This window comes from Dreissena polymorpha, chromosome 5 (genome assembly GCF_020536995.1).
Source record: "Dreissena polymorpha isolate Duluth1 chromosome 5, UMN_Dpol_1.0, whole genome shotgun sequence".
In the NCBI taxonomy this organism is placed as follows: Eukaryota; Metazoa; Mollusca; class Bivalvia; order Myida; family Dreissenidae; genus Dreissena; species Dreissena polymorpha.
Window position 1 is genome coordinate 17,429,929 of NC_068359.1, and position 27,646 is coordinate 17,457,574.

The 27,646-nt window shown below is 37.0% G+C and overlaps 2 protein-coding genes and 1 long non-coding RNA gene across 4 annotated transcripts; 1 reads left to right on the plus strand and 2 right to left on the minus strand.

Annotated features, from left to right (window-relative positions):
* Positions 1–1,393: 1,393 nt before the first annotated feature.
* On the minus strand, positions 1,394–3,660 carry LOC127881150 (uncharacterized). The gene is made up of 4 exons (XM_052428833.1): positions 3,650–3,660; positions 2,404–2,533; positions 1,993–2,266; positions 1,394–1,846 (listed from the first exon to the last, which is right to left on the minus strand). The coding sequence occupies exons 3-4, from the start codon at positions 2,086–2,088 to the stop codon at positions 1,538–1,540; spliced, it is 405 nt and encodes a 134-aa protein (XP_052284793.1). The 5' UTR covers positions 2,089–2,266; positions 2,404–2,533; positions 3,650–3,660; the 3' UTR covers positions 1,394–1,537.
* On the minus strand, positions 3,576–5,722 carry LOC127881147 (zinc finger protein 862-like). 2 transcript variants are annotated; one of them, XM_052428829.1, is made up of 3 exons: positions 4,779–5,722; positions 4,113–4,517; positions 3,576–3,768 (listed from the first exon to the last, which is right to left on the minus strand). In XM_052428829.1, exons 1-3 carry the CDS (start codon positions 5,581–5,583, stop codon positions 3,719–3,721), a joined length of 1,260 nt encoding a protein of 419 aa, XP_052284789.1. In that variant the 5' UTR covers positions 5,584–5,722; the 3' UTR covers positions 3,576–3,718. The 2 variants fall into 2 exon arrangements, with proteins under 2 accessions (XP_052284789.1, XP_052284788.1); XM_052428828.1 differs by having other exon boundaries at positions 4,057–4,517; positions 4,779–5,720.
* A 9,615-nt stretch (positions 5,723–15,337) lies between these two features.
* On the plus strand, positions 15,338–15,840 carry LOC127881151 (uncharacterized). The gene is made up of 2 exons (XR_008049931.1): positions 15,338–15,542; positions 15,699–15,840. It is a non-coding gene; the product is annotated as an uncharacterized LOC127881151 (long non-coding RNA).
* Positions 15,841–27,646: the final 11,806 nt, after the last annotated feature.

Genomic DNA, 27,646 nt, shown 5'->3' on the forward strand with positions numbered 1-27,646 from the left:
TGAATGAGGAACACAATTTTCCATATTCGTCAGGGGTTTCTATGTTATCACCGTTTTCATTCTGTACAGTTTTAGTAGAGCCTACCCCTTTTTGTTCATCAGTGAACGAGTCATATATGTCGAAACACTCTTCGCCACAGTAATGCAGAAGGAGAGCCTTTTTGCGCTTGTCAATATCAATGTCCAGTGCACAGATTAAATTGTCTAATTTTTCCGTCCACTTACGCCACCGTACGCCGGCTGAATTTGACGAAGAATTTGACGTGTCGCCGCTGTCATGGATGTTGAACGAAGGAAATGGAGGAAGGTTGGCCATCCTCGTCGCCAGTTTAGTGTTGTAGCTCGTACAAGCACGTTATAAATGGCCAATTACGGGTTTAAAGACAACAAGACCATGCTACTCAGAAAGCGTTCATTACCAAAACTCTTAGTCGTACAAAACACCACAGGTTACATTCAACTATTCATTTACACACAACACTACAGGTAGCAGGGGAAAAAGTCTGTCTAAGTTGCTCTGTTAAGAGCATCCTGGGACAAAATCCATCTATAGCTGAACCCAGTGGCTAAACTTTAGGATTTAAAAAATCTATATCAAATTACACAAAAGTACGAGATTGATGAGGATTTAGAATCCCAAAGCTTTTTTCTAGTATAAATTTTACATCAACACGTCAAGCCAAGCGGGATATACAGCTTAAATGACATGTTACATGTACAGACAGAGAAATACGGAAAAGTGATCCCTATGTGTCGCTCTGCTCTAAGAGCAGGTGACAAACAAACTAAATAAATGATCTGTGTTTGTGGAACGCAAAATTGTCTGCATTAAAACCAAAAGAAAATGTATGATTTAAAAGCTCTTGACATATTAAACATACACCATTATAATGAAGGCTCTCTCATAATCTATTATGTCATAATGACTCTTTTTGACACATCTCCAGGAGACACTTTAGAAAACTATAAATTCAATATTCTAATACCTTAAGAAGGCTTTGCTTTTCATTTGCATGAATATATTGCAACAAAGTGAGAAATAACTCAAATAGGATAAATAAATGTCTGAGGCAGAAACATCAAATGAAGTCATTATGAGGAAATGGGTTTATTAATGTTAAACAAACATTAAAGTTGTCCAACCAACAGACTGGACAAAAGTAATGTTCCCCACTATCACTCTAAACAAAAAAAAGCTTAAAAAAATTAAGCTTAAGATAAACTATGTTCATTCTTTAGTTATAAGCTTGACTATTATATATGAAATATATATAGTGGAGCTATCCTACTCACCCCAGCGTCGGCGTTCCCGTTAGCGTTAGCGTGCAAATGTTAAAGTTTGCGTACCACCCCAAATATTTCCTGTCCTTTGACATATTGCAGGCTTCGCGAAATCGGAAAAAAACTGCCGGTCATCCGGACAGGCATTTCAGAAAATGTGCCGGTCCGGAGAAAATTTAGCCGGACCGAAAAAAAACAACAACACAACTATGTACATTAAGAAAAACCCTTTATTTTAGCTCAACAAGCCTTTATTCTAATAAGACAGCAGTTTTTCAGTGTTTGTCATCTCGTCTTGAAAGTCTTCGCAATCTTCTTCGATTTCCATATCTTCTTCATCATTGTCACACAGTTTGTCAATCTCCTTTTCGAAGTTAGTGATTTGTACCACACTGGGCACAGGCACTTCAGCATCTTCCTCTGAGTCGGAGTGAGTGGAGTCTGATTCCAGGCATATCACTGCACTTGAAGAAGTTGATGGGGCAGAAATGTCTGTGGTTTCTGGGTCATGCTTACGCTTGCGACTGCGTGTGTAAGATGTCCGTCTTCCACCAGAAGGCTCAGCCTGAAAAGTTAAATTTCCAATGCCCAATCAATATTATAACAAATAGTATAAACAATACTTTGCCAAAACATGGTGGAGGTACTGCACATAGTGGCTGGTTGCATGTTTTAATATTGTAAATGAGCTTGACTTCAAGTTAAGCTTACCAGCCATGAATCTATAGCAGATTCTGGATTGAAGGCATCTATGCTGGGTGACAACAGCTTGACGGTCATCAGGTCCAGTAGAACAGTTTCCCCCATCTTTTGCCTCCTGCAAGTTTTGAGGAGTTTCAGCTGTGAGAATGCGGTCTCGCAACGCACACTAGTGGATGGGAGCGTCAACAGCAGGTCAATCACTAGGGTGATATTTGGCAGATCATCTGCCACTGCTCCTGTCAGTACCTGGTCCCATCCCAGGTCTGATAAGTCGTTGCCATGCCTGAAAACATTATCATTACATAGGTATTCAACCGAATGTACCCGGAAGTATATTATTTCTGTGTTGTTTTTCTTCAAATAATTTAAAGAGTTCAATTGAAACGGTTTCCTAACTAAAACAAACAACACAAAACTTACTTTTTTGGCACCAGTTTCTTCAAAAGTTTCCACTCGTTTATTGCTGCCACTGGTGTGAACTCTGCCACCGCACGCTTCAGCGTTTTCTCAAAATGGGAACACACCAGTTGAACGTCCTCATCACCATATTCTGAAATAAAGGTAACACATGCTAAAACTTTAACCATTTTATGTGATGAAATATACGCAACCATAAACTTTTTATCTATAAGAGACAAATTGTAACTAATGATGTAATTATTAGTATTATAATTATTATATGTTGTTTCTGTTTATTGAAATAAGCAACACAACCATTGCAGCTTGCTCTTTGGTGATTTATGAAAAAAATTATGTACTCTTAAATTTTTATACATCATTCAATGTTCCATTATTATGAGTGAAGTCAAGTCAAGTGAGGCAAAATGCAACACCATACGTTTTAGTATATAATATTACGTTTTATATAAATTATTAATATATTGGCCAAGTATGAATGTTTACATTCTAAATTTACTTAGCAAACAACTTTACTTGTTGCAGATAGGTTAATGAAATCTCCTGTTATATTAATGAACAACAAATATTTATCAGAGTTCGATCACTAGAAATACAGCACGTTTGAGAACTGATTTTTAACAGAAAGCTTTATACTATAGCCAGACAAGAGTTTTGCACTTAACTCTTAACTGCTTTCACACAGGCTGAAACGTTGGCTTATAATTATACTAGCTGTAACAACAACAAACAAACCAAAATAAAACAAACAATGAAACCCTGTAAAGACTATGCTAGCATGCAAACATTGCATTGAAAACATCAACTGAAGAAACTAAACTTCTATATCAATTGAACTTGGGCAATAACTGGGGATCAACTGAATATTAAACCTGTCAATTTGCCTAATGGCCAACTTCTCAAGTGCAGAATCTTAGTAGCATTCTGAATGTTTTTCGACTCTGTTGCGAATCTTGTCTTTATGGCCTCGACCAGACTATCAATGATGCCATCTGCATAGCTCATGCTTGACGCATTACCTCTAAGCGCTATCCCTTCATGTGTTCGTTTTTGTAGAAGCTCGATGGCAGCTTCAGGTAGCCTTTCAAGCCAGCAGTCAATTTATTATTTTAATATGCAACCTACTTCTAGTAGTCATAATGATACAGATCATACTATTACTAACACTGCGATTGGTTAATATTATTGATAAGTTTATGTTTCTTTTTATTTCATGGCAAATTTTAATATTGAACGGTGACTACAGTACCTTCCTTTCTTTTCTTGTAGAATTTCCATTGTGCTTTCAATCCAGCACAGGCTATCACAGAGCGTCACATCAGATCTTTGGAGCTTGAGGGAAAGCCTCATCGCTGGGTCCAGTGCATCCTGAAGATTATATATATACATAATTATACACATTTGAAATGAATGTATGCACTTAAATTCTTTTTGCTTTCATGTTATATGTTAATCTTTATACCATACTAGTATATTAATTTAAATAGGTTTGTTACAACATGAGTGTTTGTATGTTAAATAAACAATTTATTGGTGATGAACAACCTTGCAGGTATAAAATAATGATGAAATATGTATTACATTCATGATTCTTTAATCATGTTATTGAATCTTTAAAATTACAAAAATGAAATATGATCACATTGAATTTCATACCAGTAGAAAGATACAGAACGCTAACAGATTTATATCTGTCATCAGCTTGTATAGACCTTCTGCTTTAGGATTTCCATGACTGGCAGTCGCAAGGTGGATTTCTAATGCCTGAAAAGTCTTGAGAAGCGCTGTAACTGATCTGAAGAGGTGAGGTAGCCACCTGGTTCCTGTAACTTTAGGTGGAAGCACTCCCTTGCCGATAGTGGAGATAGCTGTGAGAAGGCCAGTTTTTTGTTTGTGACTTTTCTTGTAGAAATAATGTACGCCAATGAGAAATGTCATAAGCTTTTCATACTGCTTGTTTTTCTTAATGGCATCTCTGAAGGCTAATTCCAGTCTATGCGATAAGCAATGAACATTGACTAGTTCAGAATTTATTCTTTGTTTCATCAAAGTTGATAATCCTGTACGAGAACCCGTCATGTTGGAAGCACCATCAGTACCCATGCCCACAAGTTTGTCTGAAATGTATACAGTTGGTTGATTATTGAATATTAGTTTCTTTCTGATAAAACCATTGCCATGGCAGGAGCAGAAATCATGACATTTACTTAAGCAAACATTGATTCAGTGATTCAAAGCTTATATTTACAGTTTCTTTCAATTATTTATTTGTTCAGATGCTGATGGTTTTAATTATTCACAAATTTATTTTTAAATAAATATTAAAAGAAACACAAATTTAGTTTTATCTTTTAGTGCTGGTGTTAATTTTAAATTACCTTTGTCAATATTTGTTTGTTTGAGCACATCAATTACGTGGTCATACAGGTCTGCAGATGTTGTTGATTTCGGGGAACTTGTATTCAGAAACCTCTCGGTTACATTGCCAGTTTTGGAATACCGTAAATACAATGTTTCTTGCTCAGATCCCGAGATGTCTGTAGTTCCGTCCATCAGAAAAGACAGAAAAGGAACAGCTTTACATTGTTTTTCTGTGTGAGAGAGTTCAACCTTAGCAATGTGATGGATAAAATTCACTGCTGCATGATCGTTTATATATGTTGATCCAATTTCAATTTGTTTAGCAATATCTAATTCACATAACCACTTATAATCGGAAATTGGTCTGTTGTTCTTTGCTATGGCATGAACGTTTCTAAACAGGTAACACAGTTTGTTACGCTCTGCCGCCTGCAACATTTTCAAGGCATTTCCAGCTTCGGTAGTTTTCAATTCTGAAGGCGTCAATGGCGTTGTTTTTGACATGCGTAGAGCTTTCTCATGGGGTGTTGACTTTTCATGATCAACGATTGCCGAATGCCGAAAATTACAGCTGCCTTCTACGAAAGTATTCCCTTTCACAGACACTGACCTGAATTGTGAATTTGCCCTACAGCAAGTGCAAAACATTGTTTTCGTTTCTTCGTCGTATTCAAGCCAGTCTCTTTCATTTTTCCATTTTGATTGGAAAGATCTTTCCACCCTTCGAGACTCGTACTCTTTCGCTTTTTCTTTTTTCTTATCGTCGGTTAGCTTACCTTTCTTACCTGGCTTTGCGCCATCATAAAAGCGTAAAAACGACATTTTGGATGTTTACATCCAGCGAAATATGTAACAGTTACAGGGCATCTAATTGGTCAAACTATATTTAACTGACCAATGATATCCATTTACGCATTTTAACAACGTAGACTAAAGATTGTAGAAGTATCGAAAATAAAATTGCGGTTTACTGACACTAACTTGTACAATGTAAAATGATAACATTTTTGGAGACCTATGACGAGTGCATGTTATAAAGATAATACTAGAACATTGTTTATATTTAATAAACAACCTTTTTAAAGAAATGCTTCATACAGAAATTCATACTTCAATGTCCTTATCTACTCGAAAAATATATCAAAGCTATCAAGATTTTTTGTTAGAACGCAGTTGCCGATTTTGCGACTTAGTTTGAAGTAGGTGTTGTGTAACCAGTTGGATTTGCTAATTGTACGTAACAAACTTATTGCAAACATCAAAACAATGAGCGATTTCATTTTCATGATGTAGACTGTAGTAAAAGGTTTGCCCTTCGAATTTTCAACTTTGAAAAAATATGATATGTTTGCATTCATTTCACATTTATTTTGCCGGTCACAAGGACCGACATTCTGGTTAAACCTGCCGGACCAAATGAAAAATTGCCGGTCAGGACCGACGGACCGGCAATTTCGCGAAGCCTGATATTGCTTTTATATTTTGCATACTTCTTTACCAACATGACCCCAATCTGTAAACAAGAGCAGACAACTGTATCAAGCATTTTGACAGAATTATTGCCCCTTTTATACTTAGAATATGCATATTATTGATAAATCTATGTAAAAGTTTGTGTACCATCTCAAAATTATGTCCCTTTTATACTTAGACAATTGAACATTTCGCTTAAATTGCCATAAATTCTTTATTTATGATCACATTTGATTCATACTTTGACATAACAACACTTACCTTACTTACCACAATGCACTCCACCCAAACCATCCACCATGCCCCACCCCAGAATCCCCCCCCCAAAAAAAAATAAAATAAAATAAATATTTTTTTTTAGCTCACCTGATTGCTCAGGTGAGCTTTTGTGACCGGTCTTTGTCCGTCATCTGTCCGTCCGTCCGTCCTTATTTGTTCGTAAACAATCTAGAAGCCACATTTATTGTCCGATCTTCATGAAACTTGGTCAGAAGCTTCGTCCCAATGAAATCTCAGTCGAGTTAGAAACTGGGTCGTGCAGGGTCAAAAACGAGGTCACTAGGTAAAAAAGAGGAAAAAACTTGCAAACACTGTAGAAGTCACATTTCATACCCAATCTTCATGTAACTTTGTCAAAATGTTTGTCTTAATGATATGTTGGTTGAGTTCAAAAGTGGTTCTGGTCGTTGAAAAACATGGGCGCCAGTGGGCTTGGCAGTTTTCCTTATTTGGCTATAGAGAAACCTTGTAAACACACTAGAAGTCACAATTTTTGCCCCATCATAATGAAAGTTGGACAAAACATTTGTTTTATTGATATCTCGCACGAGTTCGAAAATGGTATAGATGGGTGAAAAACATGGCCGCCGGTGGGCGGGTCATTTTTCTTTATATGTATATAGTGAAACACTCCAAATTTCATTAAAATTGGGCCTCCAAAAGTCACATTTTTGGCCCAATTTTAATGAAATTTGGTCAGAACATTTGGTTCCGGTCAGTTGAATATCATGGCTGCGGGGGGGGGGGGGGGGGGGGGGGGGGGGGGGGGGGGGCAGTTTTTTTATATTTATATAGTAAAAAAGCTTGTGAACACTCTAGAAGTCACATTTTTTGCCGAATCATCATGAAACTTTGTGAAATGATTGGTTTTATATATATATCTCAGATGAGTTCAAAAATGGTCCCGATCGATCAAAATACATGGCTGCCAGGGGAGGGGGAAGTTTTCCTTATGTGGCTAGAGAGAAACCTTGTGATCGAACACTATAGAAGTCTAATTTTTTGCCTAATCATCATGAGACTTAGTCAATACATTGGTTTTATTGATTTCTAGGACAAGTTGGAAAATGGCTCAGATCGGTGAAACACACTTTTTAGCTCACCTAATTGCTCCGGTGAGGTTTTTTGAATTTGTCTTTGTCCGCCATCTGTTCGTCCACATTTGGTTTGTTAACACTCTAGCATTCTTTATGAAAGTTGCTGAAAGATCTCAGTCAAGTTTGATAATGAGCAAAATCATATAATTAATGTAATAATTATTGCCCTTAGATTTTCCAAATTTTCATTATACAAAATCCTTGTAAACACTCTAGAGGTCACAATTTTGTTTCAGATTTTATGAATCTTGGTCAAAATATTTATTTTTGTAAGCAAAGTTTGATGTTTGGTATGGGGGTCAACTCAAAATATAGGTCACCAGGTAAAATCTTACAAAAACAAAAACACTCCATACGCCAGAGTTTTGGTTCAATAATGATGAAACTTGACCAGGATGTTTGTCTGGACAATATCTAGGTCAAGTTTTACGTTTGCTAAAGATTAAATGAACCGACTCCTCTCAGGTGAGTGAACTAGGGCCATCTTGGCCCTCTTGTTTTCCTTATTTATGAAAGATCATCTATTAAATGACCCCACACCCACATTATACCCCCCCCCCCCCCTCTCCATGATGGCTTACTTTATACTGTCAAGCACTCGAATAGTCGAGCGCGCTGTCCTCTGACAGCTCTTGTTTTAATATATAGAATTCAGAAATGCCAACTCTGTAAATGTCAATACAAAAAATCCCTTTTCTTTTTTTTCTTTCAACTTGCCTTTTTGATTTAACAACACTGATACTGGATGTCAAATTTCGAAGAAAAAATATTGTTTAAACTGGGTCCTAATGTTCACTAAAATATTCAAATACAGGTTAAAGAGAAAAAAATTTAGTGACAATCAATGTCAAATGGCGACATCGGATGTAATGTTACATCAAATTGTGCTAAATGTGAACACAGGCCTAGCATCTATTTTCAATGGCAAAAACATGTAAATATTTTTACTTTTATTAGACATATTTAAATGCATTATCATGATTTTATCATGTTTAATGCCTCTGGCGCCATTATGGAATTTCAAACATTAAGTCATCACTATCATGTCACATCACACAGAATGGTGTTAAATGTGCATGCAAGCCTTACATTAATGGCAAATGCATGTAAACATAACCATAAGAAATATTAAAAAGCATTAGCTTGATTTCATCATGTTTAATCTGTGTGGTGCTATTATAAAATAAAGCCATCACAATCAGTGAATGAAGATCCAGATCATATGCTCATAATCTCATCTGATCAGGTTCTAATGTGTTAGCAGTCATTGAAAACATCATACACTATAGCTATGGATGAAAAAGAATATTTCAGACACAATTTATGTACACAAACATAACGAAAGATTCAATCATGTTGCAGAACTTTTTCTTCTGGTCTCCTGGCATAGCTAACTTGTTCCTTGATGACATCATTTATGTCGCTCTCCCTTGGGGTTCCCTTGCCATTCATCCTGCACCATGCAGTAACGTAATCTGAAATGATATTTTTGTATCAATTGAACTCTTTTAAAGCCGATTGCAACTAAATCTGTATACACTAGAACAGCTCCAGTTTTGAGAACATCTTTAAATAAAAGGCAGCATCAAAAATAGAACTGCACTTAATTGATCTGATTTTCTATACCTTTCAGGATTTCTAATCTGGCTGAATCAAGTGCAGGTCTTACGTCTCCTTTCTTTTGTCGCAAACCCTGTCCACATGAAATGGCAAGTTCCTGTTCAAAGAATAAGAGCTTCACGACCTTGGAAGCTAGTTTGTATCCAGCTTTTTCTTTTGTGGCTTCCAAGGCGGAACGAGTAGTTTTCCTCAGTAGTTTCTGATAAACTGTGATATCAGACTTAGCCAGTAAACGAACCATCTGAAATTAAATGAAAAAGAAACATTCGTTTTTACCTTATATACTTTATATCACATAATTATATAACATTGTACATTATAGCAACCTGTATAATTATAATTTACTGTATTAAATCTGATCATATATCACATAACTTATTGAAATGTATCTGTTTTCTATAAAAAAGATGGGTTACCAAATATGCACTATTTAAAAAATGTTATGGTATGAAGTTTGTTGAATTTTAGGAACCAGGCAGGAACAAAACAGAAGTTTGGTACCCATTGAAAATAACATTTTATATACAGTACACTCCACGCGTTTTCCCCAAAAAACGCGCTTCCTCCGCGGGTTTTTTCTGCTAGCGAGTGTTCACGCGGCGTTGGAAGAGCGAGGTGAACTCGATAAAACGCTCGGCGTTACGCCGCGTTCGCTAATTCCCGCGGCGTGTATTACTTTAGGCTAGTCGGTAAATGCAGACACTTACCGTTCTTATCAGTGATCGCCGCGCAACGCCGCGTTAGCAGTGTGCTACTGGGCATGCCAAAAAATAAAAACATTGTTATAATAAATTGTTTAAATACTGTAGTACATGTATAAAAAAGATAATTGTATAGAAAATTAATACGTATAAAAATTATGTTTTTTAATACACAGGTACGTCTACGATATGAATTAGTCTAATATAATACATTTGACAAATTAATATTTAAATCATAACACATATGACACAAGAATAAATGTTCCGTAAAATTTCCAAATGAGAATAATAATTCGTAATCCGAAACACACTACGATTTTTAATTGTTAACACGACGTTTACAAATGCTTCCAATATACAGTCATGTATATTTCCCGACAAAAGCGCGCGAAAATTATGCTGCAATGTACAAGGTCAAGGTACAATGTATACTCCTGCAAAGCGTGCGTGTATTGATTTTTTTATACAAACTTTGTAGGCAGAGAACATTGAATTTTGTTGATTTCGGTTAAAAGTTTCTTTGGTATTTATTAACGAAATTATATCGCGAAAAAGTTGATATTTCCTCTAAAATAATTTCAAATCGAACACGCCGAATCTTTATCGTTACGGTATTTTAGTAGAGTAATTATTTTAACACTAATTGTATAGTAAACTGATTAAAGAAGACATCTGGGCGGAACTGGATTTTAAGTGTTTGACGTTATGAAAACACGCAAAGCTTGTCTACTGACCTATTGTGTAGACTGCTGTCTGCGGTGTTTTGACAAAAGGGATTAACATGTGTGAATGTCACTCTGCCGATTTGGTCCATAATTACTGGTAAACATTGTTTAGAATGTCGACGCAACAAGAATACAACTGTGAATATTAAATGCAATTATCAACTCAATAGTTTCCACTTTTTAGCAATCAATGGAATAACCTACAAACAAAGAGAAAATCAATGCATTAGCGAGCAGAGAATTGACTTTGTTCCGACAATTAAAACCATTCCTTATGCATTCGTTGAACGTGTTTACTTGAGTAAGTTATGCCTGTAGACAGGAAGCGGCTTTTCTTTGATTACGTCAAACTGTCAATTCACACAGATTTGCGAGATTTTTAGGGTCCTTGGTCATTTGTATACATGTTCAGTATAGAAAATCACCTGCTAACATGAAAACTTTGGATTAAATTATCAAAATAAAAACAATGTTGCAAACTGTGTTTATATTAATTTGGTAAGTATTAGTTAAAAGACGACGTTTTGTGTGTCGTAAATCAACGAGTTTTCTATACAACAACAACTACTTCTACAACCACGTCGGGATCGATCTATCTTGGTTGGGTTTTTTTATTGTAAATATTATACTACATGTACATGTATGTACTTGTAATAAATGTAATTTTATTTGAAAATCAGGAAGTCAAACAAAATTAAATTGATCGTTATCTCGTAAAACGCGGAGTTTCCCCCGCGTTGCCAACGCCGAGGGCCGCCGCGTTGGCTTATCAGTTTTGCCGATCGTTAACCGCCGCGTCCAAAATCATGCAAACGCCGCGTATAGCGGGATTTTCTTAATCTCCCTCCAGGTCGAAACCCGCGGAGTATGGAGGGAAATTGGGGAAAACGCGTGGAGTGTACTGTACCTGACAGACAGATGTCCACATTCAAGATTTAGAAAGCTATCCTCACAGAGCAGCAGGAAAGTTGTTGCAGGGTTTCTTACGACTTGTTCTTTCAAGTTTGTTTTGTCCGACTTTTTGGGCTTCCTATCAACAGGCTTAAAGTAGTTTTGAAAATGTTCAAGCTGATCTGGAATGCCACAAGCTCTCCCTGCTTAAGTGTCATTTTTACCGTCAATATACCAAAGAATGTCAGAGAGACAGTTGACTAGATTACTTCCAAGTACTGGGGCATTAAAGGGATCTTTTCACGGTTTGGTAAATTGACAAAATTGAAAAAAGTTGTTTCAGATTCGCAAATTTTCGGTTAAGTTATGATATTTGTGAGGAAACAGTATTACTGAACATTGGCCATGGTCTAATATAGCCATTATATGCATCTTTTGGCGATTTAAAAACCTAAAAATTATAAAGCGTTGCAACGCGAAACGATTAAATAATTTGGAGAGTTCTGTTGTTGTCGTTTAAATTTGAGAAACTACGAAGATTGCTTATATAACATATAAAATACGCACTTAAGTATGCTTGGCAGGATAGCTCAGTTGGCTAATGCGTTTTTACTTCAGGAATCTGGGGGTCACTGGTTCAAGCCCTGCTGCGGGCTAATTTTTTTCCTTTTTTAAATTTTATTTTTGATTGTTTACTGGAACTTTTAAAATTTAATGTTTACATTTATCAATATAATGCATTTAATGACAAACTTCAAAACATGCCAAAATCTGTGAAAAGGCCCCTTTAAAGGACGTGAATCCAGTGTCACTATCTTTCAGCCATGTTATTATGTCATTTAAATGTCTGGCTTTTGCATTATTTGGTGCCTTTTTGGGTGGCAAATGTTTTGGGTTGTTGGCTGCTGACATAAGCAAAGTGAAAGCATCTTTTCTTATCGATGTCCATGGTGAAGATTTATGGAAAGTTTCAGGGGTGTCTCCAATACTAAAGTCAATACAATTTCCTAGACAGTTGGCAGCTTGACTTACTGTAACATCGGGTGACACCTGTTACAATTCTGATTTATTTCGCCGACGAAGGCACAGACGATTTTCGGGTAGTCAATTTTCAACGATGGGGCTTTATCATACAAACCACAAATGAGCTCATTGTACAAGTCCGCAAGAGTTAAAGTTTCGGCAAATTTTGACACCCCGTACCAATCTTTTACGGTTGTAATGCCGTTTCTACACTTCAAAATAAGGAACATTTTGCAGTTGTTTTCGCTTGATCACTTAAATTTCAGACGACTCTCGTGCGCAGTTAAAAATCAATAAGTGTCTCGGAGACATTGAGTTGCCGATTCACACTTCGCTATTTTCGTACTCGTTCAGCCGTTTCTTCCTCAGTATTTTGTAGTTCGAATTTTTTACGGATATTTTTAAATAAATAAAAAACATTTGGGCGGGACAATTTTTGATGGGCGGGCGGGAATGAGAATCTAGGAATTTATTTTCTATTGCCAAACATGGCGACACACTTTCAACCATTAATGTTTTTAGGCACAAGGGCATTCATCGTATTCAGAACTTGCTAGTCCTGAAACCTGTCTTGAATTTTTTCAACAACCATTTCTATGTAATTACTGAATGTCTTTTTGACAGTCTTTTCTTGCTGGTAATATTTAAGAATAGGTTTGAAGCGGCAATAATCAACTTCAGCCTTCTCCTCATCATCACTATCTTCATATCTTTCAAACTTGAAGTTGTTCTGGATTCTGAGTCTAACAGCTTCTCTACTTGATTCTGATACTGGCCGACTGTACATGGTGTCACCATCACAATTTACTGTGAATTCCTCAAACTTGGTTATGAATTCCCCAGGAACATCACACAAGTCCTTAAGACTAGCTCATGTGCTGTAAACAAGAGGCTGCACCTTAGAGAAGTCCAGACTGTCGTCTTCATCGCCCTCTAGGGTGATCCCTGCCCAGATTTCGTGGAAACTGTTAAAAAAGTCATGATTGGATGTAAGTGTACCTGTTTTTAATACTATTTGGCTTACCCCAGCACATGTTGCGGCTTGGGAACTTCAATCATACTGCGTCATCTGTTTGTGCATGCGTGTGGTGCACAGCAGGCATTAACATCGTCTTCTCATAAACTGCTGGGCCGATGTTTAGCTCTCCTGATTTCTCAGGTAAGCTTTTGTGATTGGTCTTTGTCCGTCATCTGTCCGTCCGCCGTACACATTTGGTTTGTAAACACTCTAGAGGCTACATATCTTGTCAGATCTTCATGAAACTTGGTCAGAAGATTAGTCCCAATGATACCTTGATCGAGTTTGAAACTGGGTCATGCTGGGTGAAAAACTAGGTCACTAGGTCAAAGAAAAGAAAAACCTTGTAAACACTGTAGAAGTCACAATTTATACCCAACCTTCATGTAACTTTGTCAAAATGTTTGTCTTAATGGTATGTTGGTTGAGTTCAACAGTGATTACGGCCCGATGAAAAACATGGCCGCCAGTGGGCGGGGCAGTTTTCCTTATTTGGCTATAGAGAAACCTTGTAAACACTTTAGAGCCCACATTTCTTGTCCGATCTTCATGAAACTTGGTCAGAAGATTTGTCTCAATGATACTTCGATAGAGTTCGAAAGTTATGACTGTGCAGAGCGATGCACCCCGTTTTCGGGTGATTTTGAGTTGGATACCTTGTTATATATATATTTGATAGTGAAATATATTTTTTCAGAAAAGTTGATTTTTCGTTATAATATGAGTATTTATCAATCAAAATGATAATTTCACTAATTAATATCATAGCCACACGCTAACCACCTGTGCTTGCAAGCATTGACGTTGTGAGAGCTTGGCACTGGTTCTGATATTCTTTATAAAGTTTTCAAAAGACTGTTTTGGTAATGGCTTCTCTGTGTACCATGTATTTGATGATTCTGCGTGAAGAATGGCCTTGTTGTCAAATTGATTAAAGAGCATGGTTGTATTAGGACTTTGTTTTTCAACAAATAGTTTCAGAATCTTCACTGGACACAAACATTCACCTGTTGCATAGATTCGCTTTTCAGACATGAGATTTGTTGAGTTTGCTCTCCCTTGGTGGTTTTTATGCCCCCAATGGAGAGCATATAAGTGATCGGACCGTCCGTCCATCTGTCTGTCTTTCCGTCACACTTTGCATTTAGGTTTGGCATTTAGATTTCATAAAATGCTCATAACTTCTATGTCGCTTCAGATAGCACTTTGATGTTTGGCATGCATGTTTATTTCATGGAGCTGCACATTTTGAGTGATGAAAGGTCAAGGTCAACCTTTAAGGTCAAAGGTCAAATATAATTCTTCAAAGCGACGCAGAAGGGAGCATTGTGTTTTTGACAAACACATCTCTTGTTATGTTTGATTTCTTGGTATAAGATTATATACTGCGAGTCTGAATCCCCTTTGAAGTCAATGCTATTTTTCCTCAGCTGATGGTGAAATTCCATGCCCCTAGTAACAAAATGCACTGCGATTACGTACCATGCTGCTTATCGTAGTATCACTGGAGAGTTATCATACTTCTGAAGATAGGTTGCTGCTTTCCCAAGGTCTTATTTTGTCAGGATTTCTGTATGCTGTGTAGGCCTTGACAGCCCAGCTTCTGTCCTGCTTTTGTGAAACCCATCTAGAGTGCGGTTGCTCCGTACAAACTCAATATCTCAAACTATTTCAAAGTTTCTGCTAGATTGACCAATGTGTTCCTGTGGTATTCATTTCTGTGGTGCTCTGGCAGTGACTGCTCACTTTTTATACGCCCGTATAAAATACGGGACGTATTATGTGAAACCCCTTGGCGGGCGGGCGGCGGGCGGGCGGCGGGCGGAAGGCATCACTTTGTCCGGACTCTAATTCAAATTGTATTCATCCGATCTTCACCAAACTTGGTCAGCAGTTGCATCTAGTTGATATCTAGGCCAAGTTCGAATATGGGTCATGCCGGGTCAAAAACTAGGTCATAGGGTCAATAAGTGCATTTTCAAAGGGGCCACTTTGTCCGGACTCTATTTCAAATTGTATTCATCCGATCTTCACCAAACTTGGTCAGCAGTTGCATCTAGTTGATATATAGGCCAAGTTCGAATATGGGTCATGCCGGGTCAAAAACTAGGTCATAGGGTCAATTAGTGCATTTTCAACGGCGCCACTTTGTCCGGACTCTAATTCAAATAGTTTTCATCCGATCTTCACCAAACTTGCTCAGAAGTTGAGTCTAGACAATATCTAGGCCAAGTTGGAATATGGGTCATGCCGGGTCAAAAACTAGGTCATGGGGTCACTTAGTGCATTTCAAGGATTTCATGGTGTCCGCTCTCTAAATGAAGTAGTTTTCACCCGATCTTCACCAAATTTGGTCAAAAGTTGTGTCTATATGATATGTAGGTCAGGTTTAAATATGGGTCATGCCGGGTCAAAAACTAGGTCACGAGGTTACTTAGTGCATTTCAAGCATTTAGCATGGTGTCCGCTCTCTAATTGAAGTAGTTTTCATCTGATCTTCACCTAATTTGGTTACAAGTTGTGTCTAGATGATATGTAGGTCAAGTTCGAATATGGGTCATGCCCGGTCAAAAACGAGGTCACATGGTGCATTTAAAGCATTTAGCATGGTGTCCGCTCTCTAATTGAAGTAGTTTTCATCTGATCTTCACCAAATTTAGTCAGATGTTACATCTAAATGATATCTAGGTCAAGTTCAAATATGGGTCATGCCAAGTCAATAACTAGGTCTTGAGGTCACTTAGTGCATTTCAAGCATTGAGCATGGTGTCCAAAACCTTCGAACGGGCGTATCTTGTGACAGTTTGGCACTCTTGTTTCGTTTGGTTTAGGCGTGGCCTCGCAATACAACTTGCGCAGTTTTTAGCCAAATCTTCCTTTCCCACTGTCTCGAAATCTAAGTTCCGGCCATATACCTCCTGATGCCAGTCTGAAAAAATTATATAGACACTATATAATTATTTATTTTATATAAAAATTAGGAAATAATTTCTTTTAAACACACACTGTTGTTGCATTCCCGACAGGTCTTAAAAGTACGTTCATGTAATCTACCCAAGTATAGGTCTTAAAAGTTTGTTTTTTCAATGCTCTATTTGATACTGAAACAATTACTTTCAGATTAAAGGGGCACATTGATTATATATCTGTGTGCCTTTATAGAACAGAATTTTATGTTGTTGTTTTTTTCTGAATAACTGTATAACAAACCCTCAGACTTTTCTTTGATTTAAGGCAACTGTGTCTTGTTTGGAGCTCATAATTCAAGTTTTAACACAAAAAAAACAACAATAGAACTATATTACAGTCTGAACTCAATCAATGAATTGGAACTATGTCCTCCGTTAGCTCCACTTATTCATTTACCTACCTGTTCGGTTCACTTTTTGAACGCTAGAACAAATATCAAACATGTGCCTCATTCTTCTGGTATATTTGAATCTGAATTTCTTAGGACAGACTGTACTAACTTTTTCTTTTTACTGGCAAATTAGTTAATTAGTATGAACGACTTTGAACATAAAGCTTATGTGTACATCTCCTGCCTTCAGCTGTACTCTTGCAATGACCCTTATGTGTATTTGACATACTCCTTAATAAACATTTAAATCAAACAGATTCCCGTACTTTAAACGGATATGAAGTTTAAATACATTTAATAAAAAAAGTTTTATTGTTGCCACATTTCCAAGAAAAAAAACAACATAACAATCAAATCCATATATTTGTTTTTATTGACACCAGGTATAAAACACAATACTTCACAAGTTGATAATCCATGTCTTGCTGATCCTGGTTAGCATAGGTGCGTTTACGCACCTATGCTTATGGTATATACCACATTTCAAAAATCCACATCGCTCGGTTACTCATTATGAAGCCTTACCTGATCAAAAATCAGACGAAATATCTATTTAATTTAGTATATGGTTATTCTTACAAAAAAAAATTGGAAACGTTTTTCTAACGTTTTCTTCCAAGAATATTGCTGACACCATTTTTAGTGAATTTTTCTAAGACCGTTTTATGTCAAAAAATCTTCTTATAACCTAAATCAAATTTCGTTCGTAAAACAATTCTATCTGCACTATAAATCTCAATCTCCTACGCAGTGGCCTCCCTTATACTAGAAGTTACTGACCGGGCGAAGCAAGGGAAGTAACTGCTTTGAGGAGTTTCTATAAAAATCTGCATTCAGAAATCTGTATTCAGAACTCAATCTGTTGTGCACGTCTGCATCTAACGCTTACCACAAGTTTTACGACAAATTCTTGACGCAGACGAATAGGGTAGCGTCTATTTTCATTTATGAAAAGATACAGATCTGTCCGTGCTTAAATTTTGAAAGGCTTGGGTAATTATTTTTCATAAGCGTTTCAAACACTGATGTAAATGGAAAGATTATCTATTTAAATAGTCGGTAATTGTTTGAAATTATTGATTTGAGAAATTCGCGGATGGCGATATCGAACTACATTATACCACGTGACGCCATTCTTCCCTGTATCTTGCACCTATGCTTTTAACGCCATCGGCGCTCTCGTTTTATCATGTTAACCAACACTGTGTTAGTCTGTTATTTACAAGTTCTAGTTAATCTCAGGTCACATGCACTCTATTGTATGATTTAAACTAGTGAAGATGGCTAGGGATCGCAACCTTAACCAGTATGGGAAATAAAGGAACCAAATTTTATTGGAAACTATAATGCATTCTTCCATGCTAGGAAGATAACTTGACACACAAAAATGTGAAAATTTACATAGCCATCTCAGTAATAATTTAATTGGAAAGCAAACTTACTCATTGCCGTGCCGCAGTATTTTGTTTCTGCATGTTAACTCTGCTTTTAAGTTAAAAAAACACTTAAACCATAAACCATCACGATTTCTTTAAGAATATCATAATTATTCCATATATCTAAAATTAAGTCCAGCAATATTCCATGAAATAGTATTAAATGTGTCGGGTAAACAAGCGTCCTTGTTTACTGAGCCCTGGCGTGATCCCCAGTTGACCGACAATTCAAACAGTTTGTTGTCTTCGGAGGTCACCACTCCCATTGTTGTTTCTGATTTTTCATCAGTATGGCAGAGGTAGAACTCCGTCCCGTGGTCAACCCTAACCTGATCCACATGCCATAAGTCTTCAGAACAGCCAGGCTGTTCAAAGTTGCAAAATATTAACTTAATTATACATTATTAATCTATTTGGTTTTACAACCATATTCACTGCTTGTAATGACAAACTCACATAAACACAACTGTGGTACAACATGCATAATTAAGTCCCTGAAAATAAACACAAAAATAATAAAGCATACATTGTGAAAGAAATTTGGTCTTGATAAATAAGTCCCAGCAAAATAATCATTCAAGCAATACAGCATACATTTTAATACACAGGCAATTTCTAATTATTTTACTACAAAGTTTTTTTCTCTTCAAATTTTGAACGATTTCCTGAATTTCTTCTCCTTCAATAATTTATGGTCAGTGTCCTGTTAAAATTTTTGAGCTCTTACCCATCTTCTGAGATGCGCATCAGGTCATCCAGTGTTGATTTTTTCATGCTTGTTCTGTATTTGGATTTAATCCTATTCTGGGTGCCAAAATCCCTTTCACGCTGCACACTGGTCACAGAAATCACAATGCAACATTTCAATATTGCAGTCATGTTTGGAAGATCTCCAGATTTCATAAGTATAGCTGTCATCTGCATTTACTGTAACTGCTTTTAAGCAACCTTTTGTACAGCCTGAACTCCATTGTTTCTTCTTCCACTTTTGAGATCTGTCTCACAAAGTGGGTTGCCAGCTTTTTGATCTCCTCTGTGCCATAACTGGCGACTTAGTCAGTTGTGCTAATATTTTCAGGTATGATCACTTTCATGCACTCAAGAATTTCTGTCTCAATGAACCTGTTTTTCAGGTTGTTTGTAAGTTTTGACAGGTAGTTTGGTGCAACATTGCTGAGGAAATCCTTCTGATGTGTGTTACTCCTCAGCTCTGATGAGTAGTCGACACTTTAATTTTCATCCTCACTTTCTTCATCACCGCTAAAGCCTTCAAATGGTACATTTTCTTTGGTTGGCTTTGATTTTTCACTTTGTCTTTATTAACTTGGACGAAGTTTATCCACAAACACACCATTAACCTCAGTCATTTCCTTTAGAGAAGCACAGGCGTTCTCAATTTTTTTTAAAGGTCAGGGTGGAGCATCGGAAGGGCAGGGCGGAGCTTCGGAAGGGCAGGGCAGTGCGCCCTTCGATTTAGGGCTTGCTGGAGCACTGGACATTTGAACTTGACACATCATTGGTAGATTGATCTCAATGATGGGAAATGCAGTGTAAAAGGCCCATAGCTCCTGCTCTCATAATTAAATCGTTATTGCCCTCGTGAAGTGCAATTTTGTCCAGGCCAATAGTTCTAGACTTGTGAAGTCCTGCAATTTTGTCCAGGCCAATAGTTCTAGACTTGTGAAGTCCTGCAATGTTGTCCAGGCCAATAGTTCTAGACTTGTTAAGTCCTGTAATTGTGTCTAGGCCAATAGTTCTAGACTATAATATGAGTTAGAATTTGAATACATCTTCTCTTCAGATCCCAAATGTTGTGGTTATTTATCAAATTATAAATGTCAAATATACAATAGACATGCATACATACTTATTTGCCTTGCTGTTGTTTTTTCCTCTTGACTTTGTTTCTATTATTTGTAAGATTAAAAAATGTGAGGGGGGGGGTTATTATGGAAAAAAGAACTGGACAGTAAAATTATTTACGCAGAGAACTATTAGTATTCAGAAAAGTCCAACAATCAATGGGTGTCAACATTCATGTGAAGGTTGTCTCCCTTGATGCTTGAAAGGCTGTTAACAGTAGGTGGACATGTATGCAACTTTGGAGGAAGGTCCATTATAATGTCCAGAAATAATGTTGTGTTGTAAGGGTTGAACATGGAAATCTAGTTTGGTATACTGGTATTGACTCTTTGACAGTATAAAATGAATAAATGACAGCTGTGCCTATAAGGCTTCCACTGTTTATGTCCCCCAGTCTTTACTAGGGGACATATTGTTTTTGCCCTGTCTGTTGGTTTGTTTGCATCAAACTTTAACATTGGCCATAACTTTTGCAATATTGAAGATATCAACTTGATATTTGGCTTGCATGTGTATCTCATGGAGCTGAACATTTCGTGTAGTGAAAGGTCAAGGTCATCCTTCAAGGTCAAAGGTAAAATATATGGGGGGACATAGTGTTTTACAAACACATCTTGTTCAATTTGTACTTGTATTTGTCTGCAGGTGTAATCCATCTCATTGAATGACTTCCAATAGTCCCAACAGTTGAACCAGATTCTCTCTATTTTGCATTCATAACCATGGAGCATTATCAATGTTCATATTTCTTATCATTTTCAGTCAAAATGTTAATTCCAAAAAAACTAGACATGAAATTAATATAGCAAACCAAATGCATGATTATAGAGGTGGTTACCTGTTTCTCATAGCCGTCCAGTATCTTTCTATCTTACTATAACATACTCGCAAGGACCACAGGGTAAGAATGATATAACTTTTCCTTGTCATTAGAGTGTTCAGACATGAGCACTTTTTACTCTGAAACAACAACCTTTTTGAATTCAGCTTTAATCATCGAAAGTCATATCATCTTTGTCTTGTTTGTTTAGAACATAAATATGTTCCCTATAATCGCGTCAATTTTTATGTCCCCCACTATAGTAGTGGGGGACATATTGTTTTTGCCCTGTCTGTTGGTCTGTTGGTCTGTCTGTTGGTCTGTCTGTTTGCGCCAACTTTAACATTTTGCAATAACTTTTGCTATATTGAAGATAGCAACTTCATATTTGGCATGCATGTGTATCTCATGAAGCTGCACATTTTGAGTGGTGAAAGGTCAAGGTCATCCTTCAAGGTCAGAGGTCAAATATATATGGCCAAAATCGCTCATTTTATGAATACTTTTGCAATATTGAAGATAGCAACTTGATATTTGGCATGCATGTGTATGTCATGGAGCTGCACATTTTGAGTGGTGAAAGGTCAAGGTCATCCTTTAAGGTCAGAGGTCAAATATATGTGTCCCAAATCGCTTATTTTATAAATACTTTTGCAATATTGAAGATAGCGACTTGATATTTGGCATGCATGTGCATCTCATGGAGATGCACATTTTGAGTGGTGAAAGGTCAAGGTCATCTTTCAAGGTCAGAGGTCAAATATATGTGGCCAAAATCGCTTATTTCATGAATACTTTTGCAATATTGAATATAGCAACTTGATATTTGGCATGCATGTGTATCACATGGAGCTGCACATTTTGAGTGGTGAAAGGTCAAGGTCAAGGTCATCCTTCCCAAGGTCAAGGTTACTTCAAAGTCAAACGTCATATAGGGGGACATTGTGTTTCACAAACGCATCTTGTTAATTAATATTCTTTCTTGGTGCTCATTAAAGTTCTTTCTGAGTCTTTTCATATCCTTGCAGCCTTGTCAACACAATGCAGTCTTTTAATCTTCATTATGCTCCCGAAGGAGGGCATACAGTGATCGAACTGTCCGTCCGTCCGTCTTTCCATCACACTTTGCGTTTAGGTTTTGAAAAATGCTCATAACTTCTATGTCACTTCATAAAGCAACTTAATATTTGGCATGCATGTGTATCTCATGGAGCTGCACATTTTGATTGGTGAAAGGTCAACGTCATCCTTCAAGATCAATGGTCAAAAAACAAATCCAAGGGAAGTAATAAGCTTTAAAGGGAGATAATTGTCTGTACCTGCCAAATGTTAAAAAAAATAAAATAAATCAAAGTGGCGCAGTAGGGTGCATTGTGTTATTGACAAACACATCTCTTGTTTTTATTTAAAAGGCAGTATATTGTGTTCTTTTGACAAAATACAATGTGATCAACAAGATCAGAGACATTCAATATGAGCGTTGGTCAAACACTGTGACGCCACGACTGCCTCCAATCATAATGCTGGAAGACAGCAACACATTCGCCTCAATGATCGTAATATTCCAGAGTGAATAGAATTGACGATCCATTGCTGCCACCCACTACATACAACAACCCCTTGTGTGTCACCGGTGTCTTAAAGATATAAACAACATAAATATGCCTGTAAGCAAAACTGTTCTGTGTTTGCTTGTCATAAACATTTACTACTTTCATCTGTCAAATAACCTAATTGAAACATATTTTAGTTAACCAGTTTCAAAATCAATTTTTATAATATTTTATATAAAAAGTAAGTGTAAATGCATGATCGTGTCAAATTTATTAACTATGTGGACTTGAAAAAAATATGTGTACAAAACAAGAGCGCAAATATGTCAAAATACTTCACACTATGATAGCTACACCATAACGAATAATGATAAATAACGTTTGTTAATACTTACATGGGTTGAATCTGCTTTTCAGGTAAGCATAGCGGGTCAAAATAGACCCTTCTTGAGCCGGCTTATTCATAATAATCCAGCAACAAGCAATCATTAGCACTGAAATTTGCCGATCGCTTCTTATCGATGTCGGCCATATTTGTTGACATTATAGTCTGGCAACAAATGTTTCCGCATGAGCATTTGAAACTTCCGTTACTTTATTTAGAACGGTAAAAAACGAAAATTTATGCAAATTAGCATTCGTTCCTTTTGAGGATAAAAATAGATTAAGGCAAATCTTAATAAAGATAAACTTAAGATTTTCCTCGGAATACCACTTAAGAAATATCTCAATTTTATCTTTAGTTAAGAAAAAAAATAAGATAAGATTATTTCTTATCCTCATCTTTTAAGAAGCTACTGGAATACCACCCCAGCGCTTCCGCTCGCTAGCTTTTAAAAGTTGGATGTCCTGACTTCAAAGCCTAAAATTGTGGACGTCCCAGACATAAATATTGAGGTGCCACTTATATTTCAGAATTTTAACAGACTTACATGTTCCAACTCTATACGTTATCCGAGACTCCAGTGTTATTACAATTTTTATTTTCAAAACCAAAATACAGCAAATGTTGATGATGAATGTGTTAAAGAATTTCATAAACACAAACGTCCGCCATTTTACGCAAGTGCATGTAAAAATTGAATTGTGGGATGGGGGAATTCCCATTGAGCACATGCCTTAATCATGTGACGCGATTTGAGAGCATCAAGCACTGTTCAATGACTGAATTTAAAGTTATATGAACCTCCTTTCAGAAAAGTTTGCGAAAGTGAAAGTGAATTTCTGAGTATAAAAACAAGTCTATCTTTAAATTTTACCAAGTACACTTCTTTCCGGATCGCAATAAAACTTGTAAGGTCATTTATGCATGTAGACCTATGTATGCATAGTTTGGCAATCTCAAAACACGTTATCAACCTACTAATTGCATTATGTGTTATGACCATTGGTATAACAAAATACATTATTCAGTTAAAGTATTTTCAAATGCGTATAATTAAACATGTTATTCCGAAATCATTTCATGATTTCATTAATCATGGAAAGTAAATAAAATTCTAGCAACAAAAAAACATTTCTCATGTATTTCGTGTAATGATGAAATTCATGGGAAAATTAGACTTCATGTACACGTACAACATCAAGCCATTCTTCTTCGGGGGGGGGGGGGGGGGGGGGGGGGGGGGGATTGAACACTCCAGAGGCCACATTTATTGTACAATCTTCATGAAATTTGGTCAAAAGATTGGTCTCAATGATATCTTGAATGAGTTCGAAAATGGTTACGTTTGCTTGAAAAACATGGCTGCCAAGGGGCGGGGCATTTTTCCTTATATGGCTATAGTAAAATCTTGTGAACACTCTAGAGGCCACATTTATTGTTTGATCTTCATAAAACTTGGTCAGAAGATTCATTCCAATAATATCTTGGACGAGTTCGAAAATGATGCTGGATGGTTGAAAAACATGGCCACCAGGGGGCGGGGCATTTTTCCTAATATGGCTATAGTTAAACCTTGTTAACACTCTAGAGGCCACATTTATTTTCAGATCTTCATGAAACTTGGTCAGAAAATTTGTCCCAATGATATCTTGGATGAGTTTGAAAATCGTATCCTTTGCTTCAAAAACATGGCTGCCAAGGGGCGGGGCATTTTTCCTTATATGGCTATATATGGCTATAGTAAAATCTTGTTAACGCTCTAGAGACCACATTTATTGTCCAATCTTTATGAAACTTGGTCAAAAGATTCATCCTGATAATATCTTGGACGAGTTTGAAAATGATGCCGGTTGGTTGAAAAACATGGCCACCAGGGGTCGGGGCATTTTTCCTTTATATAGCTATTGTAAATCTTGTTAACACACCAGAGGCCACATTTATTGTCCGATCTTCATGAAATTTGGCCAGAAGATTGGTCTCAATGATATCTTGGATGAGTTTGAAAATGGTCACGTTTGCTTGAAAAACATGGCTGCCAAGGGGCGGGGCATTTTTCCTAATAGGGCTATATAAGGCTATAGTAAAATCTTGTGAACACTCTAGAGGCCACATTTATTGTTTGATCTTCATAAAATTTGGTCAGAAGATTCATTCCAATAATATCTTGGACGAGTTTGAAAATGATGCCGGTTGGTTGAAAAACATGGCCGCCAGGGGGCGGGGCATTTTTCCTTATATGGCTATAGTAAAACCTTGTTAACACTCTAGAGGCCACATTTATTTTCCGATCTTCATGAAACTTGGTCAGAAGATTTGTCCCGATAATATCTTGGATGGGTTCAAAAATGATGCTGGTTGGTTGAAATACATGGCCACCAGGGGGCGGGGCATTTTTCCTTAAATCGCTATATTGAAACCTTGTTAACACTCTAGAGGCCACATTTATTTTTTCTATCTTTATGAAACTTGGTCAGGAGATTTGTCCTAATGATATATTGGATGAGTTTGAAAATGGTTTCGGTTGCTTAAAAAACATGGCCACCAGGGGGCAGGGCATTATTCCTAATAATATGGCTATATATCATGCTTTAGTAAAACCTTGTTATCACTCTCGAGGCCACATTTATTGTCCGATAATCATGAAACTCGGTCAGAAGATTGGTCTCAATGATATCTTGGATGAGTTCGAAAGTGGTTTCGTTTGCTTGAAAAACATGGCTGCCAAGGGGCGGGGCATTTTTCTTTATATGGCTATATATGGCTATAGTAAAATCTTGTGAACACTCTAGAGGGCACATTTATTGTTTGATCTTCATAAAACTTGGTCAGAAGATTCATTCCAATAATATCTTGGACGAGTTCGAAAATGATGCCGGTTGGTTGAAAAACATGGCCGCCAGGGGGCGGGGAATTTTTTTCTTTATATGGCTTAGTAAAACCTTGTTAACACTCTAGAGGCCACATTTATTTTCAGATCTTCATGAAACTTGGTCAGAAGATTTTTCCCAATGATATCTTGGATGAGTTTGAAAATCATAACCTTTGCTTGAAAAACATGGCTGCCAAGGGGCGGGGCATTTTTCCTTATATGGCTATAATAAAATCTTGTTAACATTCTAGAGACCACATTTATTGTCCAATCTTCATGAAACTTGGTCAGAAGATTCATCCCAAAAATCTTGGTCGAGTTTGAAAATGATGCCGGTTTGTTGAAAAACGTGGCCACCAGGGGGCAGGGCATTTTTCCTTTATATAGCTATTGTAAAATCTTGTTAACACTCCAGAGGCCACATTTATTGTCCGATCTTCATGAAATTTGGTCAGAAGATTGGTCTCAATGATATCTTGGATGAGTTTGAAAATGGTCACGTTTGCTTGAAAAACATGGCTGCCAAGGGGCGGGGAATTTTTCCTAATATGGCTATATATGGCTATAGTAAAGTCTTGTGAACACTCTAGAGGCCACATTTATTGTTTGGTCTTCATAAAATTTGGTCAAAAGATTCATTCCAATAACATCTTGGACGAGTTTGAAAATGATGCCGGTTGGTTGAAAAACATGGCCGCCAGGGGGCAGGGCATTTTTCCTTATATGGCTATAGTAAAACCTTGTTAACACTCAAGAGGCCACATTTATTTTCCGATCTTATGAAACTTGGTCAGAAGTTTTGTCCCAATGATATCTTGGATGAGTGTGAAAATCGTAACCTTTGCTTGAAAAACATGGCTGCCAAGGGGCGGGGCATTTTTCCTAACACGGCTATAGTAAAATCTTGTTAACACTTTAGAGGCCACATTTATTGTCCAGTCTTCATGAAACTTGGTCAGGAGATTCATCCCGATAATATCTTGGACGAGTTAGAAAATGATGCCAGTTGGTTGAAAAACATGGCCACCAAGGGGCGGGGCATTTTTTCCTAATATGGCTATAGTAAAACCTTGTTAACACTCTAGAGGCCACATTTATTATCCGATCTTCATGAAACTTGGTCAGAAGATTTGTCCCGATAATATCTTGGATGAGTTCAAAAAATGATGCTGGTTGGTTGAAAAACATGGCCACCAGGGGGCGGGGCATTTTTCCTTAAATCGCTATAGTAAAACCTTGTTAACACTCTAGAGGCCACATTTATTTTTTCTATCTTTATGAAACTTGGTCAGAAGATTTGTCCTAATGATATCTTGGATGAGTTTGAGAATGGTTTCGGTTGCTTAAAAAACATGGCCACCAGGGGGCAGGGCATTATTCCTAATATGGCTATATATATCATGCTTTAGTAAAACCTTGTTATCACTCTAGAGGCCACATTTATTGTCCGATCATCATGAAACCTGGTCAGAAGATTGGTCTGAATGATATCTTGGATGAGTTCGAAAATGGTTACGTTTGCTTGAAAAACATGGCTGCCAAGGGGCGGGGCATTTTTCCTTATATGGCTATATATGGCTATAGTAAAATCTTGTGAACACTAGAGGCCACATTTATTGTTTGATCTTCATAAAACTTGGTCAGAAGATTCATTCTAATAATATCTTGGATAAGTTAGAAAATGATGCAGGTTGGTTGAAAAACATGGCCGCCAGGGGGCGGGGCATTTTTCCTTATATGGCTATAGTAAAACCTTGTTAACACTCTAGAG

Excerpts from the sequence above, each read along its gene's own strand:
- LOC127881150 (XM_052428833.1), bottom strand. The coding sequence starts at position 2,088 with ATGGGGGAAACTGTTCTACTGGACCTGATGACCGTCAAGCTGTTGTCA. Across the intron at positions 1,847-1,992 it reads CTGCTATAGATTCATGGCTG|GCTGAGCCTTCTGGTGGAAG; the intron begins GTAAGCTTAACT and ends TTAACTTTTCAG.
- LOC127881147 (XM_052428828.1), bottom strand. The coding sequence starts at position 5,583 with ATGTCGTTTTTACGCTTTTATGATGGCGCAAAGCCAGGTAAGAAAGGT. Across the intron at positions 4,518-4,778 it reads ACAAACAAATATTGACAAAG|ACAAACTTGTGGGCATGGGT; the intron begins GTAATTTAAAAT and ends TATACATTTCAG. Across the intron at positions 3,769-4,056 it reads CGTTCTGTATCTTTCTACTG|GATGCACTGGACCCAGCGAT; the intron begins GTATGAAATTCA and ends TATAATCTTCAG.